The sequence below is a fragment of the Cuculus canorus genome, chromosome 16, assembly GCF_017976375.1.
Source record: "Cuculus canorus isolate bCucCan1 chromosome 16, bCucCan1.pri, whole genome shotgun sequence".
NCBI classification, from domain to species: Eukaryota; Metazoa; Chordata; class Aves; order Cuculiformes; family Cuculidae; genus Cuculus; species Cuculus canorus.
The window spans coordinates 2,059,414-2,084,184 of record NC_071416.1 but is presented as its reverse complement, the minus strand read 5'-3'; the positions used below and the strand labels follow the sequence as shown (position 1 = coordinate 2,084,184).

Below are 24,771 nucleotides of genomic sequence, written 5' to 3'. Positions count from 1 at the left end.
GCTGAGGCTGCTGCTGCTCATTTTGTACGGATTATTAACAGAGGATTTTAAAAACACTGCTTCTGGCTGCAGAAACGTCCCAGGCTGGCCCAGCCCTCAGCCGTCTCCCAGGCCCTGCTGGCCTTGCTGTGTGTTCAGGTGGGACATCTCCGACCATCACTGCCCAGAGCTGATACCATTACCCTGTCTGCCAGTGTCCACAGGGAAGTGAGCTCCTCAAAAGAGTCACTCCAGCTCCTGGGAGCCCAGGCTGGGCAGCGGGCAACTCCACATGTTTTCCATGTGGCCTCCAGGAGATAAACTGTTTTCCATCATGGGCAGAGTCACTGCAAGCCCTGGGGTCTTCCCACAGGCGTAGAAAGGGTCACAGAAGGAACCTGCTGCTGCCAAACTCTGCGCACAGTGTCCCGGAAAGTCACAGAGCCACCCTGCTCAACCATGAAGGCAAAGCTTGGGTCTCCCACAGGGACCCACGGCTTTCAGAGTTAAAGTGTACACTGAGAGCAGCAGAGACACGGTCACTGCCCCTCACAGGGAACCATTGCTGCATCTTGGCTCTGATCCCAGCCACCCCACACTAAGACCTTAGATATCACCTTTTTTACCACTGCTGCACCATAAAATGAGGTTGGTGGGTGACGACTGCCCAGGGAAGGCTACAGATGTGCCCATCAAGTTCCTATATCCCTCCTCACCTGATAGTCAAAGTCACAGGCTCAGGGGATCCATTTACATTGAATCTGAACTCTTCTGTGAACTCCCCCAGGATGGTGGAACTGAAGGAGATCTTGATGATTTGGAGCCTGTTTGGTGAAATGAGACCTTCCTGAGGGAGAAAGGTGAAGCAGGAGCCCAGAGCTGTAGTTGGAGGCTCCAGGCTGAAGAAAGCATCAATGGCTCCTTTGTTAAACAGGATCATCTGCAGCAACAAGAAAGCGAGATAGAAATACATAAGGAATCTTCCTTTCTACAGAAGGCCGATTTGTGTTTCAGTAATCACTTAACACCCACAGAAGAAAGAAGCCAATGAAAATACAAACAGGACAAGTTTTGCCTTTGGGTTGTTTTCATGCAAAGCAGTGATAACTTCACACAAACAGAATCCTGCTGGGTTTATCACACTGACACGGAGGGGTCCACTTTGCCTTGCAGAGCAGAGGCCGTGCCCAGCATTAGCTCATCGATGCAGCCCTGCCCCTAAGAGCCCCCAAAGGCCAGCTGCCACCTCACCAGCGACTCATCCACAGCAGCTTCTGCTGCAGATGAGTCGGGTCCTACCAAGGGCAGAACGTATTCAGCTTCCACTGCAGCTGACGAGTTCACTGCCTATAGCAGACACCTCAGGGCCGCTCTCTGGCTCTGCTGCAGGACATCAGGTTCCTTTTCTTTTTCCTTCAGTGTGGCAGTTTCTCAGTCTTTGCTCAAACAGACACATCAGGAAAGGAGGAGTGGGAGGTGCAGAGCTGCTCCATCTACTCCAAAGATTTTCTTTTCTCTAAATACTCACAGCCACTGCTTGTGAATTTACCATGAAGAGAATAAACCATGAATTCAGAACCAAGCCCGTTTTGTCAAACGCTGGGGAGATCAGCTGCCTCGAACAAGTGACACAATCCCGCAGCGTTGTTTGAGACTCAGCTCTTTTCATGTCAGGCAAGAAATGCCTACACCTGCCTGCGTGCTGCCAGGCACCAACAAACCCACCCAAAGCAGAGCTGTAACACTGCCAGCTGTTGCAGGGGGAAACCCTGCCATTCCTACTGGTGGATCTCTCTGCTTTGGATTCCTGTGGCCTAATTTTTGTCCTTGCAAAATCTGTCAGAAAAATTGAGACAGAAGTAGAGAGGTGTCCCTTATTCTTTAAGCTTCTTTAAGCTGCTGTTGAAAAGATTCCTGTACTCCCTCTCTGCAACAGTGAATTGCAAACTGCTCTCTCCTCTCACATTTTTTACACCTTAGTTACAAATTGCACTCAGGGATCCTATGCTGAGCTGAGGTTTAGCTCCGGTCTCGCTGCTTAGTGCAGCACTGATAGCATCACCTACTTACTCACACTTTCTCAAGTAATGAAAAGAATAAATTGATGGAGAGAATTAGTAAAGTAGCAGCATTAAAAATGCACACAGAGCACAATATTTTGATAAGAAAACACCTTAATGTGTGAAAACTCCTTCCCGGACACAGTCAAGCTTTTAAAAGCACCTGGCATGATGTATTGCCCCATTTTCTACCTCTTTCCATTGCTCCATCTTATTTTTTTGCAGAAGATTCAACACCAGGGCAAGGCGGGGGTGGAGAAATAGGCAAATATGGAGAAAGTTTCTTTCCTGAAATGCTTTGCTCTCTTTAGAGCCAGAGGTGTTCCAAAGCTGAAGTGTCTTTTTAACGCAGTGTTGCTTTCGTGTGTCAAAGAGGTTTTTTTTCCAGGAAGCCTCCCAGCTGACCTCAAAGGGAGGTTGCCCAAAGGCAGGGACCAGGGCTTCACAAACAACATACGCATCTTTCAGAACCCAGAAAAAATCATCCACATGCTGTGAAACCTCTCAGACTTCACTGTTACGTCACTGTTCTCTGCTTACAACTGCCTGAGTTGCCAGAAATCCTGCAGGTCCATGGGGCTCCCAGCTGTCCAGGGAGCCATCAGGATCCATCCTAGCCCCTGTGAACCCCTACTGCTCACCTCATAAGTCTGCGCTGATTCAACAGAGACCTTCCCGATGTCCAGCTGGTCCAAGTCAGAGCAGAGCTGGGGCCCTATGCCTTCCCCTTTGATGCGCAGGGGCAGCCTGGTTTCACGGCCTGGGGAGAGAGAGACTTCTGTTTCAGTGCAACAATTCCTTCTGTTATCCTGGATTTTCCAAGCTGCCTCCATGCTAGTCCCCAACTCCAGGCCAGAATGGACCAGCTCTAGATGCTCCAGGGGAAGATGCAGGACCCTTCTCTTCCCTCAGGTACTGTAGAACGAGAATTTAAATCTCAGTAGGAATAATGCCCTGGCACATCCTGCAGCGGTCACACTCAGGCATTGCTGCCTTCCTTTCAAATAAAGAGGGGTGTAGGTGGCCCAACAGCACAGGACCTTGTTGCTGAGGGTCTTCACTTCTGCTTTCTGACACCCTTCCCTGTGTTTAATGACTGGCTTTGAATGTGATTCTCATCTGACCACACCAACAAACACTTTTACACAATGCAGGTCAACTCTGTCACAAGGTAAGGGACAAATTATCATTCTGGATTTAGCATCTCCCTGCAAAAGTGGCTTAGAAAGGGGTTTCACAAACTGTAACTCAATACAGTTCTGTGTGCAGACAAACCCAAAAATCAATTTTAAGTGTCTGTGCCCTGCACTGCGTGCTTCCTTCCAGCACACAAGAGACACAATTTTATTTGCATGAATAAATAAGAAAGTTCATTTTGAGCTTATATATTTCTCAAGAGCAAATGTTGGCAAACCCATGCATTGACTGTTCTGAGATCTGAGATCCAAACTTGTAGCCACGCATCCTAGAATCATAGAATAGTTTGGGTTGGAAGAGACCTTAAAGGTCATCTAGTTCCAACCCCTCTGCCATGGGCAGGGACATCCCACTAAATCAGGCTGCCCAACGCCCCATCCAATTTGGCCTTGAACACCTCCAGGGATGGGGCAGCCACAACTTCCCTTGGCAACCTGATCCAGTGTCTCACCACTCTCATGGTAAAGAAATTCTTCCTAATGTCTAGTCTAAATCTGCCCCTCTCCAGTTTATACCTGCTCCCCCTGGTCCTATCCCCACAAGCCTTTACGAGAAGCCCCTCTCCAGCTTTCCTGTAGCCCCTTCAGGTACTGGAAGGTTGCTATAAGATCTCCTCAGATCCTTCTCCAGGCTGAATAAGCCCAACTCTCTCAGCCTGTCCCCACAGGGAAGGTGCTCCAGCCCTCCAACCATCTTTGTAGCCTTTCTCTGGACCCGTTCCAACAGCTCCATATCCTTCTTACACTGCGGATTCCAGAACTGGACACAGTATTCCAGATGAGTTCTCAAGGTATCCTGAGGGATCTCCAGGTATCCTGAGGGCTACTTGGAAACTGCAGGGACGGTGGGCACATGCCAGCACGGCCCTGCTGGCCACTGACCCTTCCTAGCAATTACACGTGAGCAGAGTGGGCTGGAAGACTGCTCGTGCCTCGCCTTCCCTGTGCCTGAGAGGAGACCAAGGAGCCATACCTGAGATGTCACAGTAGACCATTTGTTTGTAGACTCTGGCTTCTTGGGGTTTAAAGATCACATTAATTACAACTGAAGAATTTGGCAAGACATCTCCTTCCTAAAACAGAAGCAGACAGCAGATCATTTATCTTCAAATGTTACATTTCTTCTTTTCAGTCCCAGAAATCAGATCAGAAAAAAATTAGCAAATCTAATGGATTTTTCCACTCTCAGTTACAAAGGTGCTGCCTCTTCCACCCTTTTCTTGCATGTATACAGAAGTGCACAATGTACCCAAGTGAGCCACAGCAATTGGCACCCAGCAGAACAAGCCCTCCTGCTGCGGATCAATGGAGAGCAGGCTCCTTCCCACCCATGGCTGCTTCTGCCCTGTGCCAGGAGCAGTCAGCCAGCACACAGGCTCTTCCAGCTGACAGATGACCTGAGAAAGGAGTAGAGTGTCTCATGCACCTTGTTTCTCTCTGCAAGGCGCACACGTTCCTGTTCCCATGAACATATGCTCAAACAAGAAGAGATGGCGTTTGCTTACACTTCCACACCTCTTTCAACAAGAAAGCTCTTTTCCTTGACATACTCTTGCTCAGGTTTTAAGTTTGCACCATGCTAGCAGTCTGTTTGCAGTTGTCTTCTGCTTCCTCAAGCTCTTCTCCCTCTGCTTCTCTCCCACACTGCATCCCAGCACTGGTGTTCAGGCCTGCAGAGCCTTGCTGCGCAGTTTCAGAGATAGCCCTGCCTTGTAAAGGCTCTCACTCACTTCTTGCAACCGGTTTAAATAACTGCTTGTATCCCCTCAAGCCCTGGCCTTACAAATGTCTCTTTATGCATTGTTGACATCAATATATGCACCTCTGGCAACTGTAATGCTCCTGTACCAGGAATGAGGAATTCAGAAGGAAACAAAAACAATAGTCCTATTTTTCTGCCCTCCAAGTGAGGCTTTGACTCTGCTTGCTGCTGGGCAACCTCAGTGCCTTCTTCAGAAGTCTTGAACTGATGGGAGCCTCCAGCACTCCTGCAGCATAAATATTAAATGACTGTAACTCTCTCCATTGATTCAGCGCTGACAGCTCAGAGGGCCATCCGCACAGAAACCACCGAGCTCTGACACAGGGTGTTATTGGGCTGCAGCTGCAAATAATTCCCTAAGGCACAGTCTGCTCCGAGTCGACAGAAGAGAGGGAAGAACAGGTAGAAGAAACCGTTGCCAACACCAACAATGACCACGACATGAAGAAAAGAGAAGCCTGAAAGCATAAAGTCACCTGGATCCCTCTCAAAACCTAGAGCAAACACATTCGCCAGATCAAACATACTTCATGTTTCGATCCAGGAAGTAACTGGATGAAGATGAAGCCTTATGACACGACAACACACTTGCTTTAGAAAGCAAACTGGGGGATCAGCCTGCAACCCACAGTCAGCGTGCTGGATATCAGAGCCTTTGGGTGTCACAGGGGTGCTGCAAGGCCATCATGACATGGAGTACCAGGACTCGGTGCTGTGGGACTGCGCCTCAGTGCACTTCAGGAGCTCATGAGCAGGTTAAACAACTTGTGGACACATAGTCTGACTGTAATGAAGCAGGACCCCTGGGACACTCTCCAGAACCAGCTCTGACACGCTACAGGATGCTCTTAGTGCTCAGCTGAACAACTCCCACGTTCTACAAGATTCCTGCCGCTCCCATGATCACATCATGCTGCTGTCAGCTACAGTGGCATGAAACTGCCATTATGCTGACATAGGTGGCTCTCAGCCTTACAAGGATGACCAAAGAAAACATGATCCCCTGCCAAAAGGGGGAAAAGAAACCCCATTTCACCTATTTTAAAAGGAAGAAGAGGTTATGATTATTCTAGCATCTACTTCAAGATAAGGAGGGATTTTGTACTGCTAGGCAGCAGGCATTCTTCCCCTCAGACCACGCAAATACTCAGAATCAGGGCTCTGCTTGAATGAAGGACATGGGACTTTGCTTGTGTAAACAGAAAAGCAAACTATTTTCTGTACCTATGTGCAATAGAACTCAAAAAGTCCATTGGAACCTGCCAGGCTTTTGTCCAGGTTGCATGAAGTGAGTGGTATTTCCATGATTACACCTGGCTTGAATTTGGCTTCATTTCCACTGACCATCTCATTTTTCAGGTCAACATGTGAACTAAAAGTGCTCGAACACCCATACACGACGTATAAGGCGTGGCCTTCCGCACAGCAACTGATACCTCTAAATACAGTAAGGACACTTAAGTGGTCTTAATTTATAGCCTTTGCAGCAGACTTTGGCTTTAGGCAGCTCTCACCACCTGCCAAGAGCCAATAGTTCAGAAATGCTTTTTGTAACAAGCTCTCCTGAAGTCTTTCTCGGCACATTCCATCAGCTAATGCGGGATCTGCCAAATGACCTCATTAGGGAAGAGGGGAAGAGGAGAAGGAAGGGAAGTTCTAAGGCATCGCTTACCACTGGATCAATGGTGAAAATATCACTGGAGAAAAGCGTGCGGTCTCCTTGCCCTTTCGCACTCTGGTTCCGGACGTTGCCGGAGAGAAGAGGACGGCATTCTCGGAGACTGGAGAACTCCAAGCACTCCTTGAGAAAACAATCCAACATGTCATCCTCCCTGCTGCGCAGCCTCTGGCACAGCCTGTGGGGAGAGACAAACCAAGCAGATAATTTAATGAGCAACTTCTTTGCAGAGACCATCGTGTAACCACACGGGCAGCAATGCACTCGAGTAGGAACAGCAGCAGCTCAGCAAGGGGCTGACCCTGCACCACGGGCTTTCAAAGAGATCTGACTGCCACTTGCTGTCCTCTGGCAAGGCAGGAAGTTTTACTTCACACTTAGAAGCGACGAAGAGTTTTTCTGCGGGCAAACAGCCCTTGAGAGAGCAACTTGGCTGAAAGGTGGTTTAAGCCTAGCCTTGAAACACCTTCTCTTTTTCCTTTTTGGCCTCCTCTGCAAAGCTTTGACACAGCTGATCTCTCCTGTACTTGGCAGTCATAGCAGAAATAATTTTAATATTCATAGATCACAATCAAGAGGAGGAGGGAGCATTGCTGCACAGCAGCTGCTTCCCAGCTGAATCACTGCTGTCCTCCCTTCCCTCTCCAGTCCCCTGGCCATGGAGAACCAGCAGGGGACAACTCTGGGGGATGAACGGAAAGCTCCATGTGCAGCAGATGCACTACGCACAAGACAGCAATCACCACCCAGCTAAATTCAAATGCAGTTAGAAAGGTACTACAGTCGTGGACATTGCAAGCTGCACGCAGACAGAGCTGCGGCCAAATGCTGTCACCAGCACCAAAAATCCTCACATTGGCTCACTCCGGCAGGGTGCAACGGGAAATGCTTCTTTAGGGCTGACCTGCAGTGCTATGCATGAGGAAGGATTCCAGCCACTGAGATAAGCAACTTCCAACTCAACCTCCATCAACAGGCAATAATTCCATCTTGAAATCCCAAAAAGCCTTGCAGGAGGGAGATGGAGCAAATCCCTGGGTAGACCTTCTAACTATCCAGGTCATTTTGGGTCACATCCCAGTGCAGGGTCTCACACTGCCTCCATCCACAAAGAAGTCTTCCCTGCTCCAAGACCTCAAAAGCTTCTCTGAGAGCAGGACAGTGGCCCTGGAGCTATGGCCACCCCTAAGATTGCAAGTAAGGAAGAACAAAACCTCCTGGTCAGTGTCCAGGACATAAACTGGCAAAACGAATGGTCCAGGGAAGTATCGAGAGAAGGTCATGAGATTTTCTCTTAAGACACCTGGGTCAGGGCAATCCCCGATTTCAGTACATGATGGAAGATGAAGTGATTGAGAGGAGCCCTGCAGAGAAGGACTTGGGGGTGTTGGTCGATGAGAAGCTCGACACAAGCCGGCAATGTGCGCTTGCAGCCCAGAAGGCCAGTCATATCCTGGGCTACATCAAAAGAAGCGTGGCCAGCAGAGCAAAGGAGGGCATTCTGCCCTTCTATTCCTCTCTTGTGAAACCTCATCTGGATTACTGTGTCCAGTTCTGGAATCCTCAATGTAAGTAGGATATGGAGCTGTTGGAATGGGTCCAGAGGAGGGCTAAAAAAATGATTGGAGGGCTGGAGCACCTTCCGTATGAGGACAGGAGAAGAGAAGGCTCTGAGGAGATCATATAGTGATCTTCCAGTACCTGAGAGGGGCCTACAAGAAAGCTGGAGAGGGACTATTCATAAAGGCTTCTGGGGATAGGATGAGGGGGAATGGGCCAAAACTGGAGAGGGGCAGATTTAGACTAGACGTTAGGAAGAATTTCTTTACCATGACAGTGGTGAGACACTGGAACAGATTGCCAAGGGAAGTTGTGGCTGCCCCACCCCTGGAGGTGTTCAAGGCCAGGCTGGGTGGGGCGTTGGGCAGCCTGATTTACTGGGATGTCTCTGCCCATGGCAGAGGGGTTGGAACTAGATGACCTTTAAGGTCTCTTCCAACCCAAACTATTCTATGATTCTATGATTCTATGATCTCTCATCACCACAAGGACATGGACTGCTGAAGCCCAAATGCACTTCCCAGTCCTGTGCTGTCCTACCTTCCCCACAGAACCCTCCACCTCCAAACTCTCCTCAGGCTCCGAGGAAGGGCAGAAACACATCATTCTGCTGGAAACCAGGACAGTGGAATACAATTCAACATCCCACAGCAGGATGGCCTCAGCTTTCTGGGCCAAAGCACTCTGCCCTGCACCCTGCCTGGAAAGTAGTTGCCGCCTTATCAAAGCTGGAATGGAAGCATCCGCACTTATCATCACAACAGTTGTTCCCTGCAGCTACGTTAAAGTCCCAGGTAACAAATACTGATGCTTCCTCAGCCTTGTGGACCCTCTGTAGCCCAGGGATCTCTGGACCTCAGTGGTCCTCTGCTCCCACAAAAAAATCAAATTTGCAACCCAGTCACTGTAATCACACTTTTGCCCCAAAACAGCATCCTCAGCTGGAGCTCGGGTGGGACTGGAATGGGAAGTGCTGAGCTCCGTTACCCTGAAGGTCAGTGACATCCCCTGACACCGTGGATGCTTTACTTGCCCTAAAACATTCCAGAGCACCGACACCCCTATGAGGCCACACGTTACTTTTATCCTTGCACACAATATCCAACTGAAAGGAGTCTTCCAAACAAACCTCAGCTTCCGCTTATCCTCCTCTTCCTGAGTAACAAAAGCCTTCCACTGGAAGTGGGCAGTGATTCCACTCCGATTGTGGATGACCACAGTGCCGCGGTTTTCCAGAGTGAGGTAAGTCTTCTCAATTGTCAAGGACCTCCTCTCCAGCCTGATGTTGACATCTACAGCCGCTCCATAAAGGCTTGTGTGGGTATCTTCACCTGAAACAAAGCACAGGAGAGTCTTTGCTCACCCCACTTGCTGATACTACAACAGGGATAACCACCATTCGCAGAAGGAAGCGTTACGGCTCTTTGGCAGTCTAACATCTCCACAGATCAATACATTTATCATATCCCTATGGCTGTGGGTGGACAGCATGAGGATGTCCTGGACACAACCTAAAGCACCTTATTTCTGGGTGTGTTTGTAGAAATTTATCCCCAAGCTGACACTGCTGGCAGTGAGATTTTTCAGATGTCCCCAGGTGGCCTGTAGGTTGCTATCCCACTCAGGTCACAATGAATTCTGGATTGAGGTAATTCAGGTGACTGAGGAATCCCACTCCAGTCAGCATTCACCCTAATGCTCTACAATGATGCGGACTACAAACAATGCTAGGAACAACTACAAAATAAAACACCATGAAAGCTGTCATCACCTCCCTGTCTAAATCTACGGCCACGTGGGTCTTGAAACCTTGGGTACAGTTCTGACCTCGCAAAACAAGCTGAAGTCTTTGAAATGAAATAGAGAAGGGCAGGAAGTACAACTAAAAGTATGGAGCAGCTTCTATGTGAAGACTGAATAAGATTCCTGAACCAAGAAATCATATGGAAGATAGATGGGAGAGGTTTGTGAAAGCAGGAATGGCCTGGAAAATGTGAAGAAGGAAAAAATTGTCGTGATTTGTCATAAAAGAGGAACTCGAGGGCCTGAAATAATGTTATTAGTCAGAAATTACACAAAAGCCGTACTACTTTTCCAGGGAATATTCCTTCCTTTGGAACATTTTGCCACAGGAAGCTGTAGAGGCTGACAGCTGTAAATCCAGAGAGCAACCAGACAAACCCTTTGAAGATAAACCCATGAGAAACTATGAAATAAACATGAGACTAAAGCCCCCATCACAGAAAACTGCTAACTCCGGGGGAGGAAAAGGAGACGCACTGCCTGTTTCCACACGTTTTGCTGAGCATCGCTGTGGCTGCTCTCCTGGAGAGGAGCTGGGAATGCAGCCATACTTATGCCTCTACCTTCAGGCTTTGAGGGCTCTTTTGAAGGCTGGAGGGTTTTCCAGAGTACCTTCAGCCACAGAAAGAAGCATCTGACATACTGAATACCTAAACCCACAAACCACTCGGTACAGCAGAGCGCGCACAGCTGCCCATGAGGCAGGGGAAGCCACAGATCTGTTCGCCAGGCAGATGAGCTCACACAGAAAACGGAGCTGTCAGGGCTGGCCAAGGGCAGCTGCAGACTTCATGTCTCGGGAACCAAGTTAGATGTGTGTCACAGTTTAGATTCTTGGTTGGTTAAGTTTAAAAAACATCTCCGTACTGTAACCGTGATTTAGAACCACTTGACAGGGCAATATCCATGGGGTGGTGTTTGGGATGCTTGGTTCTTGTGGAAGCCCCTTTACTGAATTTGAACCTCTCTGCCCTATCATTATTTACACAACACGATCCTATCACACGCTGCCAGCTCTCTCATCCTTAGGTGCTCCTGAGAACTTCCCTGCAGATGGCAGGGCACAGCGCGCTTTGCAACCCAAATGAAGCAATGCCGGAACTTGAAGTTAAAAGCCAGACTTTTGATACAGAGGTGGAGCAGCTGGTTTGGGTTGTGCGCTCCTGAATGATGCTCTGACACAGCAGAAACAGCACTGTGCTTTATTCCAGCATCCATCTGCATGGCTATGGATGCAGGGTTGTTAGCACATCACAAATTTTACTGTCTTGAAGCTTGAGGCTTTGGGCAGCCTGATCTAGTAGGGTGGCCCTGCCCAAGGCAAGGGGGTTGGAACTAGATGATCTTTAAGGTCCCTTCCAACCCAAACTATTCTAGGATTCTACCATTCTACCATTCTATGATTCTATTCTTTCTGGTCTTATTCTGAAGGAAAAACATTTTAAAGGGGAATTTACAGAAGAGCTATAACACCTTTCTGGATTCTTCTAATGCTACATGATCATTCTGCTGCAAGAGGGAATAGTTTTCAGAGCAGGCTAAACTGTTATTAAATAGAAGGAATTCTGGTTTGCCTGAAAGTAAAGCTCCATGAATGGATGAGCAAACCCTTGAACAAGACTTCCAAACAGATTTGGGGTTTTATGAAGAACACTTTCTTAGTGCTCAACAGCCGGTACCTTCCTTCACCAACTACTGCTCTGAAGAGTAGGAAGCTGGTAGGCAGATGGATCAGACTGAATAAAAGAGAACTGTGCCCCACTCATTTTGTCTTCACTGGGGGGTATTTTTACTATATCCCTGCCACACCCTCTTTGCTGAATTTAGATTTTATAGATTTCTAGGAGTGCATGACATTCAAATTTGGAATATCTGGGCAGCACGGAAAGCAAGATTCATTTTGTTTGCCCAGCCTATTGGAAGACTCTGCCTTGCTCTCATCCCTTCTATAAAGCAGCAGAAGAGGGACAGGCCCTGCTACTTTCTTGCTGAGAATACACGGAGAGCAGAGCTCTTCGCTCAGAAGGCTGTTATTGCTCCTACCCATCCATCTGTCATGAGTAATTGTTTCACTCCTGCTACTGTCATCTCCATTTGCTGCCAGCATAGCCATGGCCCCAGCCTTTTGCTTCTGCATTACAGCCCTGCAGGGCCGCTGAAAGAAAATTATCTGCATAATTACACTTACGACCAACAGCAGCAAAAGCATCTGAGTATACAGGGTCAGCCAAGCACAAGTTCAGTGAGGTTCTGCTAATTACTGAATTTCCCTGTGCTGACAAAGGGATCCCCAGGGATGCAGTGACCAATGACAAGAACTGGCACAGAGGACTTTCAGCACCCACAACAGAAGCACACTGTAGAACTAGAAGCGCAGTGTAGAACCTTGTCACAGGGCTGCGTGGACACAGCAGGCACGCACAAACAAGCACAGAATCTGGCCTTCCACCTTGAAGATCACCCACAATACCACTGTAGGTGCTTCTTGGGGACAGGAATCTAATGGGAGACAGGCTTTAGGGATCTCTGAGCAGACAGCTTTCCTTCCACAATTCCCTGCATCTCTCTAGCAGCACCTGTCTCTAGTAGCTTCCTTTACTTGCACGGAGCATCTGCCACACGTGTTACTGTTGCTGGGTGCTATGGGACTGGTGGGTTTTTTTGCCACAGGTCAGGGAAGCTGTCACACATCTCCTCAACCTGGTGTCCCTGAGCAAAGCTCACCCTCCCATGCTGAGATTGTGCAATGCTGTCAGGTTACAGTGAATGCTATGACTGCAAACTGGGTTTGTTGTGCCAGCCTGGGCATCACACTTGAGAAGTGCAAGAATATCTAAGCTTTATGAATACTGACTTGATTTAAATGAGACCTAACTCCATGAAGTTACTCTCCTACAACCACATGGGGTGCACTAAAAGCTGCCTGGGAAGGGCCAAGCCATGACCAGACCTTCAAGCATTCCTGAGTGCAGCCCCTTTTCCATATCAGAAGGTGTGCTTGGCATGCAGGCTTCAGAAACCCTTTCTGCTACCATCACCTGATGTTCAGGCGATGAACGGCAATGATAGTAGTCTAGAACAGCACAGATACAGAGCAAAGCATGGAAAATACCTCCCAAATGGCTCATTTGCTCTTTCATAATAAGCAGTCTGTTGGTAGCTCTGAAAGAGCAACGCAGCTGCTTTTTGTAAGCGAGTCACAAGGAGACTGACTTAGTGCGGGACAAAGCAGCCACGCAAGGCTGGGTGACATTGCCTGGTGCCCTGCTCTACGCCTGCAAGAAGCAGCTGCTTTTAAGACTGATTGATTAAATGTTTCTGTTTCACTTTAGCAATTTATTTCAGCAGCCTTTTATTATTTGCATTTCAAAGTTAGAGAGATAATGCCTCTGTTATTCCCGGCTCTCCTTCTTAATCCCTGGTTCATTTAAAAATAACCAAGATCCCCAAGGATGGGCCAACACACAGTGACACAGCACACACAGGAGGACACAGCTTTTGCCTCTCATCTGCTTCTTTGTGGCACTGAAACATGCAGAGGTTTTGAAAGAAAAAGCTTTAGGAGCGGTTTGCAAAGCAAGCTTAACATTATCCTGTTTAGAAAGGGCTCTGTTTCAAAGGACAGAGGCTCTGTCAAAGGACACTGAGAGGGTGCAGCAATGCTCGGCACTTACCTGTGTCATAGTGAACTATCAGGGACCCGGAATGATCCCCCGTCTTCACTGGGTGAAACTCCACCGTTACTTGTGTGGCTTCACCAACCCCAAGGTTCCCAGCGGAGGGACTAACAGAGAAAGGGCTGCAACACAAAGAGAGATATCAGCACTGTTGTGGGAGACTTGGGGACTATATGCCTTTTGCAGCCCCGTTCACTTCAGCTCAACTGTGCAAGAAAGGAGCAATCAAACCACAGTCCTCAGAAACCCGCAACATCCAGAATCAGAAACCAAGCTATTGACCCTCCTTTCTGAAGGGCTCCAGCCTTTCAGAAGATCCTACGGTGTAAAACAACCTCATTTTCCCATACTCTCCATCCAGCTCTCTGCAGTGAGGCTCAAGAGCCCGCCCGCAAGCAATATGATCAGGAATGGTTTTTGAAGAGCACAGAAGTGCTGAGAGCTGTTTGCACACGCAACTTGACTCTGACTGCTTTCCTTGAAGACCAGAGAATAATTGCAGTTTAATTTGCAGCATTCATTTTTTACCTTGAAAACAGCCCAGCTGAGCCTAAGAATGGGACAGTTTTATCAGCATTGCAATGGAAGCTGCTCTGAGCAAGGAACGATCACAAAAATCTGAAGGAGTGCGATGCAGATTAGAGAGACACCACATCACGGATACGAGAGATAAAAGGAGAATCCAATTTACAGCCTGAATGATTAAATCTGAGCTAAATGAAGCACCATTACCAGGAGCCTATCGAGGCGAGTTTAACGGTTATTTCTCTGTATTCCCAAGCAACACACTCTGGGACTCGGGGCTGTTATCCAAGCTCGGGAACTGTTTGCTTGGCTCAGGGAGCAGAAACACAGAAACTTCAGAGTATTCAAACAGAAAGCTGAATGAAAGGAACCTAATTAGAATAAAATGCTGCTTATTTAAACCTTTTGTTTGAAATTTCAAATTTTAATTTCATTAAGGCAAATTTTAATTTCGTTAAGGCAAAGCAGGACTGAAATACAAAGCAGTTCAGAAACTCTTCCAATGTCTGTCAAGCAAGATTCACCACATGCTGCATCAGTCAGTAGCTGATAAGCACATTGCCAGACATTTCCTGGCTATTTATTTTGGTGGTGACAACGAGATCTGGAAAACCTGGAGGAAAACTGTAGAGTGATTTACAAGTTCCTGCCTATGTATTTCCAACAGTGAAAAGCAGCAGCCTACTCAAAGAGCATCCGAGAAGCCTGCTTCAACAGCCTTGTTGGGCTCTGGGGGAAGCTTCTCTTGCACCCTCACGGTTCATGGGAGAAAAGTCAGGTCCTCTTTTGAGCCCTCTTTTCCTGGGAAAGAAACTGAGGTCACTCAGCTGGCCCCAGCAGACAGCGGGTCTTTGCTGCAGCCCCGACCTCAGCTCATACTACAAGACCTCTGGGACCAAGCAACTCTCTACTCACTACCAGCCAACTGAACTGGTTTCCTTGCAGACGTGGTGTCAGCGAAGCATTATCGTCTCCAGATCTGCAAACTGGAAAACTGGTGACGGCCTTCTGAGGCCAAAAGGAGCAAAGCGGGCTGCCTACAACACAACTCACGCCAGGCATTTGATGGGGGCACCATGGGAAGAACTTGTGTGCATGGCCCCCAGACAATGGGGTCCGTGGTTTGCCTGGCAATGGTTTGTAAGCATTTCAGAACGTGCTGACGGCCAGGAGGTTGCAAGCTGGCTACAAACATATTCTAGCACATTCCAGGACATCTGGTAGAGATAAAACTCTGGAAAAAAGGCCCTCAATCTGTGCACCATGTACTTGCTGCATCTTCTGCCTGCACACTCGTTAGCAGTCCTCTCTGGGGCTGCAGTGCAGTTTTAAAGCCAGTGCCTGCTCATCTCCACTTAGGAGCTCATTCTGCTTAAGAATACTTGGTCCCAGGGACCAGACCAAATCTACTGCAAAATAAAGCTCCTGGATGACACGGTCTTATTTTCAGGGCCTCAATACCAACTGCTTTGATCGCCCATCACTGGTTGCACTTGCTAACACAGACACAGCTGCTGACACATTCTGAAATGTCTCCTCCACCATCCCAGAGCTTGCCCCCTTCTGAACACAGCGTTTGGTCTGCCTGAACCGAGCTCACAGAGCTGTCACTGCAATGCAGCAACTCAGACAGCCCAAAGGCAGCCAAGGTACCTTCCTACCTTTTCCCTTTCAATCTAACAGAATCAGCCTTGCTGGATGCTGTGTTGGAGGCGTCACTGCAGTATAAACCTTCACTGGAGCTTGCAGTGTTTTGTCAGGAGCTGCATCCTGTTTAAAACACTGTAAGGAACAGCAGAGCCCATGTCCTGCCCATTTCCAGCCACAGCAACACAGCAGCTCAGATGCTCTGGATACTTTCTGTAGCTGTTCACCAACTACATTATCATACAACAGCGTTTTGCACCGAAGAGACAAGCTCCGTTACCTCTGAGTGCTGATGCGGTAGTGGGCCTCCCGATTACCGACGTTACGAATGAGCAGTGTTTTCTCGGTGCTGTAGTTGACTGGACAGACGGAGAAGTGCAGCTGGTCAGGGAAGTCCAGGACAGGTCGAGCACCTATAGCTCGGATCGGCACAATAAGCTTTTCCTTTCCTGCAATGCAGGTGAGCTGGTGGAAATAATCCTGTGGGGAAAGAAACAGTCTCAGCATCAGCCATTTGGCACCATCCCCATGGCAGAGGGAAACCTACTGTTTCTAAGACTGCAGCCACAGCACTCAATAGCACAACAGCACCTTTTACCTTAATGACCTTTCATTCCAGCAGCAGGACTTGCACAGGGTGGTTCTCTTGCAAGGAAGAAACAACCCCATGGATCCACCTGCTCTCACAGCAAGCTGGCAGAACCAGACAAATCTAACTGATGCTTTGATTCTGAGGCATCCAACCAGACTGATTCCATGTAGGGGATTACAGCAGTAAAAAGAACCTGCTTCAATCCCCACTGCAGACTATCAAAAGCATGACTAAGAACCCAGCTGTGCCACAGCACTGGCTCCTGTCCCAGCAGCGCAACAACATCACTGAAGCTCGGAAGCGGATGCTCAGGCTCACATTCAAAGACTTTGTCACATGCACAATTGACGGTCAGTCCCTGGTGAAATACTGAACAAGCTGGACACGATAACTGCTCAAACACAACGGCAAACACCCAGCACCCACCATCCGCCTGCTCGGCTGGGGTTTAAGGCTGAAGTAACAGGCACTGTCACATCCAAGGTGCAGAAAGAATAAAGGAGGACATTTTTTTTCTAGACAATTCAAATAGTCACACTGGAAATGTCAGAAAGGTTTCAGATTCTTATATTCAGAAGGCAAAATACCAGGAAGGAACTGCAGCACGAGACCCACATAACTGAATATCACATTTCAGGAGAGTGTTTCATTTTCAGCAGGTATTTCTGAATAAGCAATTCTGTACTCCATTTTACAGCCTAAATCCTCTAAAATAAAAGCCGTGGGCAGCCCACACAAACTTAAAGCACCGATTCTCTGGGTACTTCATGCCCTGGACTGCTCAGCTCCTCAGACTGCACCAGCACAGGAACAATGCTATTTGCTTCTTTTGTTATTTTGGCCACACTACTGTAACAAAGGCTTTGTAAATCCAGCTGAAAGCTGCATGCCTTATCAGCTCTCGGCATGCCATATTTCTTTATTATCTCTCCCTTCCAGATGCCAGGTAGGCAGAGGAGGATGCAAGTAGCTTCAGATCAGTGGGGAGGTAAAGAGAATAAGAAACTTCAGCAAACAGAGGTATTTGAGGGAAGTAAAAGGAAGAGCACCGATTTACATCTCCCACCCCAAAAATGAACATTATTTATCATTAATAAATCATATTTTAAAGGTACCAGTGTACTTGGTAATGCCTTCCTCAGTGAGATTAAGCTCTTGTGTCACTTGGTTGCTCAGAGAACTGCCCTAGGCCAGCATAATTTTTACCCTAAATACTAACTAAGTTAATCATAGGGATGTTGTTTGTGGATGTTAAACCAAATCTAAACAGCAAGTGAAAGATGAGCCAACAGGTACATCTAAAGAGATCTCGCACCTCTGGACTGCTGCAGAAACATCTACTGACTCAAAGTTATCCCTCCAACAGAGCCATGCTAAGAGATAGCAGGATGCTGCCTGGTTTTGTTTCCCTGAGGTGCTTCTTCCCTTCCATGCCCTGTACTAAACCCTTCTGTATTAACGAGCTTCCAGAGAACAGCATTGACCCCTCACATCACAGCACGGAGGATCAGACATGCCAGGACCACAGCACTGATGGTCAAACCTCTGAGCAAAAGCACGACACGTTTGGCGTGGAATAGGTGCCAGCGGACAGAGCAACTGCAATAACGCTTACGAAGACACAGGCACAGCAAGACTGCTGCCCTCAGGCTCTCGGTGATGTGCCTGCCTGTAGATTGTGCCTGCCTGTTTATTCCTACACATGCTCTTCCAGGTGGACATCTCAAAGCCGCTGGCAGCACAGTAACATCCTGCAGAGCTGAGGACACCTGGAGCTCAGAGTGTCTGTGCCAGGCTGCCTCCCTGTCACAGGCACAGCGCTCCCTCTCCCCTAGACTTGCAGCTGGATCGCAGGTAGGCAAGTATGCTCGGGGAGAGTACAGCTGCAAGGCTTGGAAACAGAGGGTATAAAAAGCACCATCTCTGCTCCAGCCCAGGGTGATGGAGGGAAGCGGCTGCCAGATGGGAAAGAGAAAAGCTCTCTGCATCTGTTTCTTTAGTATTTTCCACAACAATTAAACCCAGAGCACTGAGTAGAGAGATGGCTAAACATCTTATCAACACCCCTCCTTGGTGTGCGCACTGCCCGTGTGCACTTTCCCTCATGAAGGCTCAAGGAACCGCAGGGAGGGAAAGCACAGCCTGCCAGTCCCTGCTGCAGTGGCTGCAGCACCATGTCAGGCATTCTGCCTGGCCACAGCTTGGAGCAGAGCTCGCAGCAGGCTGTGGGATGTAACAGTGTGCAAAACCAGTGACGGCTTGAGGCACCGTTTTCAGCTGTCTCACTGCTTAGTCCAACACTTATGGACATAAAAGTGGCTCCAGGGTTCAAGGCGGTGGTCCCCGCCCTGATCAGGCTCACTTTGGGTCCTCTAAATTACAGGTCACTTTTAAACAGACGTCTGCGTTTATCATTAGTGGAGCAAACCTATAAAGATGCAGCAATGGACAAAAACTAGAAACCAACACCTCCAGAGGCCACCCCACCACAGGCAGCAGACTCTCTCATCCCTGAAGCCAGCAGACATTACATAAATGTCCCAGTGCTGAAGGAGAAAAACAATCTGAAACATTTAGGAGTCTCAGCCTATGAGAGCATCATCTTCACCATGGGGAAAGAGTTTCCCCCTGTTCTAGATCTAGTCCCAACCCGCTGAAACCAGGACAATTCCTTAAAACCCACACCAGGTGCCCTGTTCCGGATCCAGCCCTACAGGTTCAGCTTCCATTGAAGGCACCAACTTGGGCCTCCAATCTCACCTTGTTCTCCTCAGGGGTGAAAAGGATGCGGAAAGTTGCAGTCAGGCCAGGTGGTATCTTACGGTACACACCACTGGGGATCACCAACTTGAAATACGGTGAGCGTTCCATGATGACCTTCACCAGCTGAGGAACCTGCAGGAAAGACATGAAATAATTTATTACTCATGGAAATATGAGGAGAAGACACCTGGCCATACCCCAGTGACATCCTTCCTCAGCCACCCTTCCGAAGCACCTTTCACTCTGGAAATGTACAGACCACACAGTAGCGGACTTGGATCCCTTCTGCCTGGGCAAAGAGCTCTAGGGAAGAGGCAGCCAGGCAATGCCCCACTGGGAAGGAAGTGCCAAGCAGGGAAGACACCAGCAGTACATAGACACAATCACGTCATCAACCAGCCCAAAGAACCTGCTTGCTTGTGCCTGCCTGCATCCACACAGTCATGCCTCCAGAGGGGAAAAGCAACCTCTGAAAGCTAAACAGTATTTGTTATCCTGGGGCAAGGAAGAAACTCCATTCTAAAAGACCAGCTGTGAATGGGGCAGTCAAGCCTTGTGCTACAGAGCCACGCAGGCAGAGCAGAAAGAGAAGGAGACCACAGACACTGTGGGCTTACTGGGAATGAAAACATGCTGAAGAAAAATAAAATGAGGAACACGGGAAAACAGAGAGAACCTCAGAAATAAGGAGATTGGCTTAGAAAAACCTGAGCAGAAGTGAATTAAGCTTAAGCAGGACCCAAAAGTGCCCCCTAAGGGCACACATTTGCTCATGGCACGTGCCTTACTCCCCCTAAGGGCCTCCCACTGCTTCTGCCAAGTCAGTCTGTTTCCGCTGCTTGTAGTGATGCCTTTTATTCTGTATGTGCTGCAGCAGGTAACTCGCTGTGCTGTGCAGCACGGGAATGGCATCACTCTCCTCTTCCAGCACAACACCAAACCTCCACATCCCAGCACTTACCTTGTCACTGTTCCTCAGAACCAGCAGCTTTTCATAGACCTCACAGGGAACGAAGTCCTGAAATACAACTTCCGATGGGAAAGGCTGGAGAAAGCTCTGCTCCCGGTCAGCTGCTAAGGACTGAAGACACAACACAGAGCAGTGAGAATTTGAGCTGCTGGCAGGAAGATTCATGACCTCCAGTGCAGTACAGTCTCCTGGTGAGCATATCCGCATGGCACACTCTGGGGAACCAGGAGCTCACCCACCCATGTTCTGAGCTGATTAACAGTTTCTGGACCACCTGAAGCAGGTTCAAGCTAAAAACTTCCATTGGGAGGTGTTTCTCCAAGAGGTTTCCTTCTCCAAACATGCAAGGCATGAGCCCTTACTTCTGGCTGAGCCCTGTGCTGATGTGGTCGCACAGCTCCAGAGCACTCAAGGAGCAAGTGAAACCCAAGAACCTACGTGAAACTCCATGGGAAACAATTTTGGGATAATCTTTACTCTGAGACCAAGGCACCAAGTCCCGCATAGCCCCCAATATCTATTTTGATACACAGCCTTGAAACCAGCACCCAGGAGATGCCGGTTAAGGAAAAAGGCATTCGTGTTAAGGAAAAAGACAAGTGAGGTGAATGCTGGATGGTGATTAGATTCAGCTCCTCACAGCACTATTGGGCAATTTCAGTGAGTTTAGGCTTGGCATCTCTTTTTTCCACAAGCTTTAGATGGGAGCTTTATTGTAGTCTATGACTGCTGTTTTCTGTAATACCACGGCAGAAGCACATCTGAAAACATACACTAACAGCAAGTGTTGACAAAGGCATTACTCTGAGAAAATTCCTCCCTGCTTTGGCTCCCCATTTGCAGCTGTGCTGTTCCCCCTCTAAAGGCACAGGCAGGTCTCCTGTTCCTCCACAGAGATCCTGATCCCACTGAAGCCGGTGCCTGCAGCATGCTGCCAGTTCCTTGTGCACTCGTCTGATGCTTTCACAACCTCCTGTGCAGTCCAGGGCAATCCTTAACCCATTTCTTACAGGTCTGTTGCCAGCAATTTTCCACTCAACAGCCCACCTCAGTCACCTACCAAGGACTACACTCCCATGGGAAAAGCAGCTTTAAACACACTGATCCAGGTAGAGCACGTGCATCTCGCTCTGCCCAGGGTGAACCCCCTGCATGCCTGGCAGCACCCTGCAGCCCACCAACCTAACACCCTTTGAAGGGTCCTACACATTGATCCAACACAAACTATTAATGCAACTGGTTTTGTTTCCTCTTGAGGAATTACCACAGGGCCCACAGCCTTCAGAGGCCAAAGCTGCCACCGCTGAGAGAGTCAGGACTGCAGGCATTTGACAGTGACCACATCGGAGCAAGAGGTGGCTGTTTCAGCAGGAGGATGGAAACTGACAGGGTTGTGCCCCTGTGTCCTGCCCAGCCTTCTCCCAGCACTGTGCTTTAGGCACGGGAGCTAAGATGGGAGCTGACTCCAGCAGGACCCATCAATCTCCAGCAGAGGGTTATGTGTATTGGCCCAGTACAGACCTGGACCTCAACGTTCACCAGGGAAAAATGGAGGGTAGGGAGTCTCTGCAAAGGGATCTGAACAGGATGGACCGATGGGCTGAGACCAATGGCAGGAGGTTTAACAAGGCCAACTGCCGGGTCCTGCACTTGGGGCACAACAACCCTGTGCAGCTACAGACCAGGAGAAGCCCGGCTAGAAAGCTGCCTGGAGGAGAAGGACCTGGGGGTGTTGGTTAACAGCTGACTGAACATGAGCCAGCAGTGGCCCAGGTGGCCAAGAAGGCCAATGGCATCTTGGCTTGGATCAGAAATGGTGTGACCAGCAGGTCCAGGGAGGTTATTCTCCCTCTGTACTCGGCGCTGGTGAGGCCGCACCTCAGATACTGTGTTCAGTTCTGGGCTCCTCACCACAAGAAGGATGTTGAGAAGAGCAACGAAGCTGAGGAAGGGGCTGGAGAACAAGTCTTACGAGGAGCACCTGAGAGAGCTGGGGTTGTTTAGCCTGGAGAAGAGGAGGTTGAGGGGAGACCTTATTGCTCTCTAAAACTACCTGAAAGGAGGTTGCGGAGAGGAGGGAGCTGGGCTCTTCTCCCAAGTGACAGGGGACAGGACAAGAGGGAATGGCCTCAAGCTGCACCAAAGGAGGTTCAGGCTGGACATTAGGAAAAAAATTTTCACGGGAAGAGTCATTGGGCACTGGAACAGGCTGCCCATGGAAGAGGTTGATTCACCTTCCCTGGAGGTGTTTAAAGGACAGGTGGATGAGGTGCTGAGGGGCATGGTTTAGGGATTGATAGGAATGGTTGGACTCGATGATCCAGTGGGTAATTTCCAACCTAGTGACTCTATGTTTCTTTCCCCCGCAGAAAGAATCCACTGTCCCCAGCAGTTTGACAGGACAACAGGACATGGTTACTGAGGCCTTGGAACGAGGTGGAGGCAAGCCTGCACAAGCACGAATCCTCTGCAAGTTTCTCATCAAACAGCAGAGAAAAGGGCAGGAAAAGGTTACCTTTCCATGGCAGGTTTCACTCCTGCTTCCAAGCTGGGTGATCCGGGGCAGCTTCACCTCGTAAGTGCCAGCCAGACTCTGCTCGATGGAGAGGGAATTCCCCTTCCTGAAGGCAGGGGGAGTCGGCTGAAACACAAGAGACACAGAAATTGGTTCAGAAAGGCTTTTCTTGTGCAAGTGGCCACTGATGAATAATTTGTGATCACAGCCCCTAGGATCATCCTGGAATCCCCTAAGATCCCTGCTGAAATAGTTAATGACAGTAAATTAATAGTACAGAGTGGAATACATGTGCTCTAACCAAGCGCCTCTGTCCCATTAGCTTGTCCTTTACGATCCAATGTGACACCTTTGGGGATCTCTGCTCTTCAGGCATTTGTTTCTTTAGTTTTGCTGGACTGAGCCAGTGAGCTTTGGAGAGAGTTGGCAGGAGCCACACGCCTGCCTCCTGGAGGGCCAGTATGGCCAGAGCGGCACTGGCCAGCGTGCCATCAGGACAGCAGATATACTGCCCACCCACAGAGGATGCATAGAAGCACACGCTCATGCTCCAGCTATTCCAGCACAATTCCCAGGACATTCATCTAATTTGGCTCCAGTGGCATATTCAGGCAAGACCCTGGACTTGTGCTGAAGCAGCGCAGATCCCAAACCCCACTGCCCCACAAGAGCCACCTCCAACAGAAGCACAGCAGCACAGAGATGAGAGCTGGTGTCTGGCTTCATAGCACTGCTGGACAATGGGAGGGGTGGGCAGAGGAGGGACACAGGGGAAGTCCCCAGCCTGAAACACAGCTCCTACCTGGACACGCAGGTACTTATAGCCAGAGGTTTCTCTGCCGCTCTGACCAGCTTCCGACCACGAGGTACTGCCACTCTGCCCTGGAATCCATCAGCCCTTCTGGTGGACTCCATGGACCAATGGATTCTTGCCAGCGGCCATGTCTCAAGTCACCTGGAAGAAGAAAAAATGGGGACTTCAAAAATCCAGAATCCCATTCATGGCAGACACAAAGGCTATCCGTGTCTCCAGGCTGGGCACCCTTCCTTAGTGAAGATCAGGAGCCCTCCCCACCCTGTTTCATAATCAGAACACGTTAAAGCTGCAGGGTTGAGATTCATGGAAGCAAAACCCTGAGCTATTTCCCCTCTTTTGGGCAAGCGGCAAGGCTGGACAACCTGTGTCGAGCACTCCTGGAGCAGTCTAGTCGCCACTCGGACCAACTTCTTGGAGGATGCAGGGACACACTCCCACAAGCTTCACTGCCAGTGGGCTACTGCCCTCGTTCCCAGGGCAACGGGTGAGCCTCAACACCACTCGGGGCAGAGAGCTCACAGAGAGGGGGGCGGGGGCTACGGAACACGATGGCAGACACGAGGCAGAGGGCACCCAGGGATGCTGAGTGCCTGCCTGGTCCCCCCAGAGGAGCAGTGCCTGCCTGTGCTCCCCCCAATCCAGTGCAGCGCCTGCCAGCTCAGCAGAAGGGAGACCCCAAACACATGGCGAGAGCCCAGGTCTCCAAACAGCTGCAAATGCCTACGCAGCTCCAGCAGGGAGCTCCCACCAGCCCAGTGCATAGGGGGAAAGAACTCTCTCCAAGAATATGGCATCCATTTTCTTCCCCACACCTCCCTCACCAACCGTCCCAAGGCCTGCAAGTCTATTTTGATGGTCCTTGCACCGCACATTGCAGCTCCATCAGCTCCCACCCGGAGAAGCAGGAATGCACAGTAGTCCATGGCTGCACCAGGCTGGGTGCTTTCTTTGGGGATGTTCTTAACCTGAGGTTCTTAATTAACCCTCTTCCCATCCTTCACACATCCCAGCAACCAGCAAGACATCAAAGACCCAGCAAAATAAAACAGCCCCTAACATCTCTTGCAGATCCTCCGTGAGAGAAACATTCCCTGCTCCTGACGGATCAGCTTTGTAATAAACATAAGGCCTCGAGAGCAGGGGGGAAACCTCCAAAGCAGAGGGGAAGATAACAAGGCCATCAGAAGCCAAGGTGGATTTCAGGTGGCAGTAAACAGCAGGAGCAGA

At 49.2% G+C, this 24,771-nt stretch overlaps 1 protein-coding gene across 1 annotated transcript in view; it reads right to left on the bottom strand.

Moving 5' to 3' along the window:
* LOC128853843 (hydrocephalus-inducing protein homolog) overlaps window positions 1–24,467 on the bottom strand; it is a 33,190-nt gene extending 8,723 nt beyond the window's left edge. Inside the window, exons 1-11 of the mRNA XM_054081833.1 lie at window positions 24,366–24,467; window positions 22,728–22,853; window positions 20,204–20,323; window positions 19,240–19,374; window positions 16,168–16,367; window positions 13,713–13,837; window positions 9,365–9,566; window positions 6,670–6,853; window positions 4,209–4,308; window positions 2,681–2,799; window positions 696–919 (exon numbers count right to left, since the gene is read on the bottom strand). Coding sequence (XP_053937808.1) covers window positions 696–919; window positions 2,681–2,799; window positions 4,209–4,308; window positions 6,670–6,853; window positions 9,365–9,566; window positions 13,713–13,837; window positions 16,168–16,367; window positions 19,240–19,374; window positions 20,204–20,323; window positions 22,728–22,853; window positions 24,366–24,467 — 1,637 coding nt within the window. The remainder of the gene's footprint in view (window positions 1–695; window positions 920–2,680; window positions 2,800–4,208; window positions 4,309–6,669; window positions 6,854–9,364; window positions 9,567–13,712; window positions 13,838–16,167; window positions 16,368–19,239; window positions 19,375–20,203; window positions 20,324–22,727; window positions 22,854–24,365) is intronic.
* Window positions 24,468–24,771: the final 304 nt, after the last annotated feature.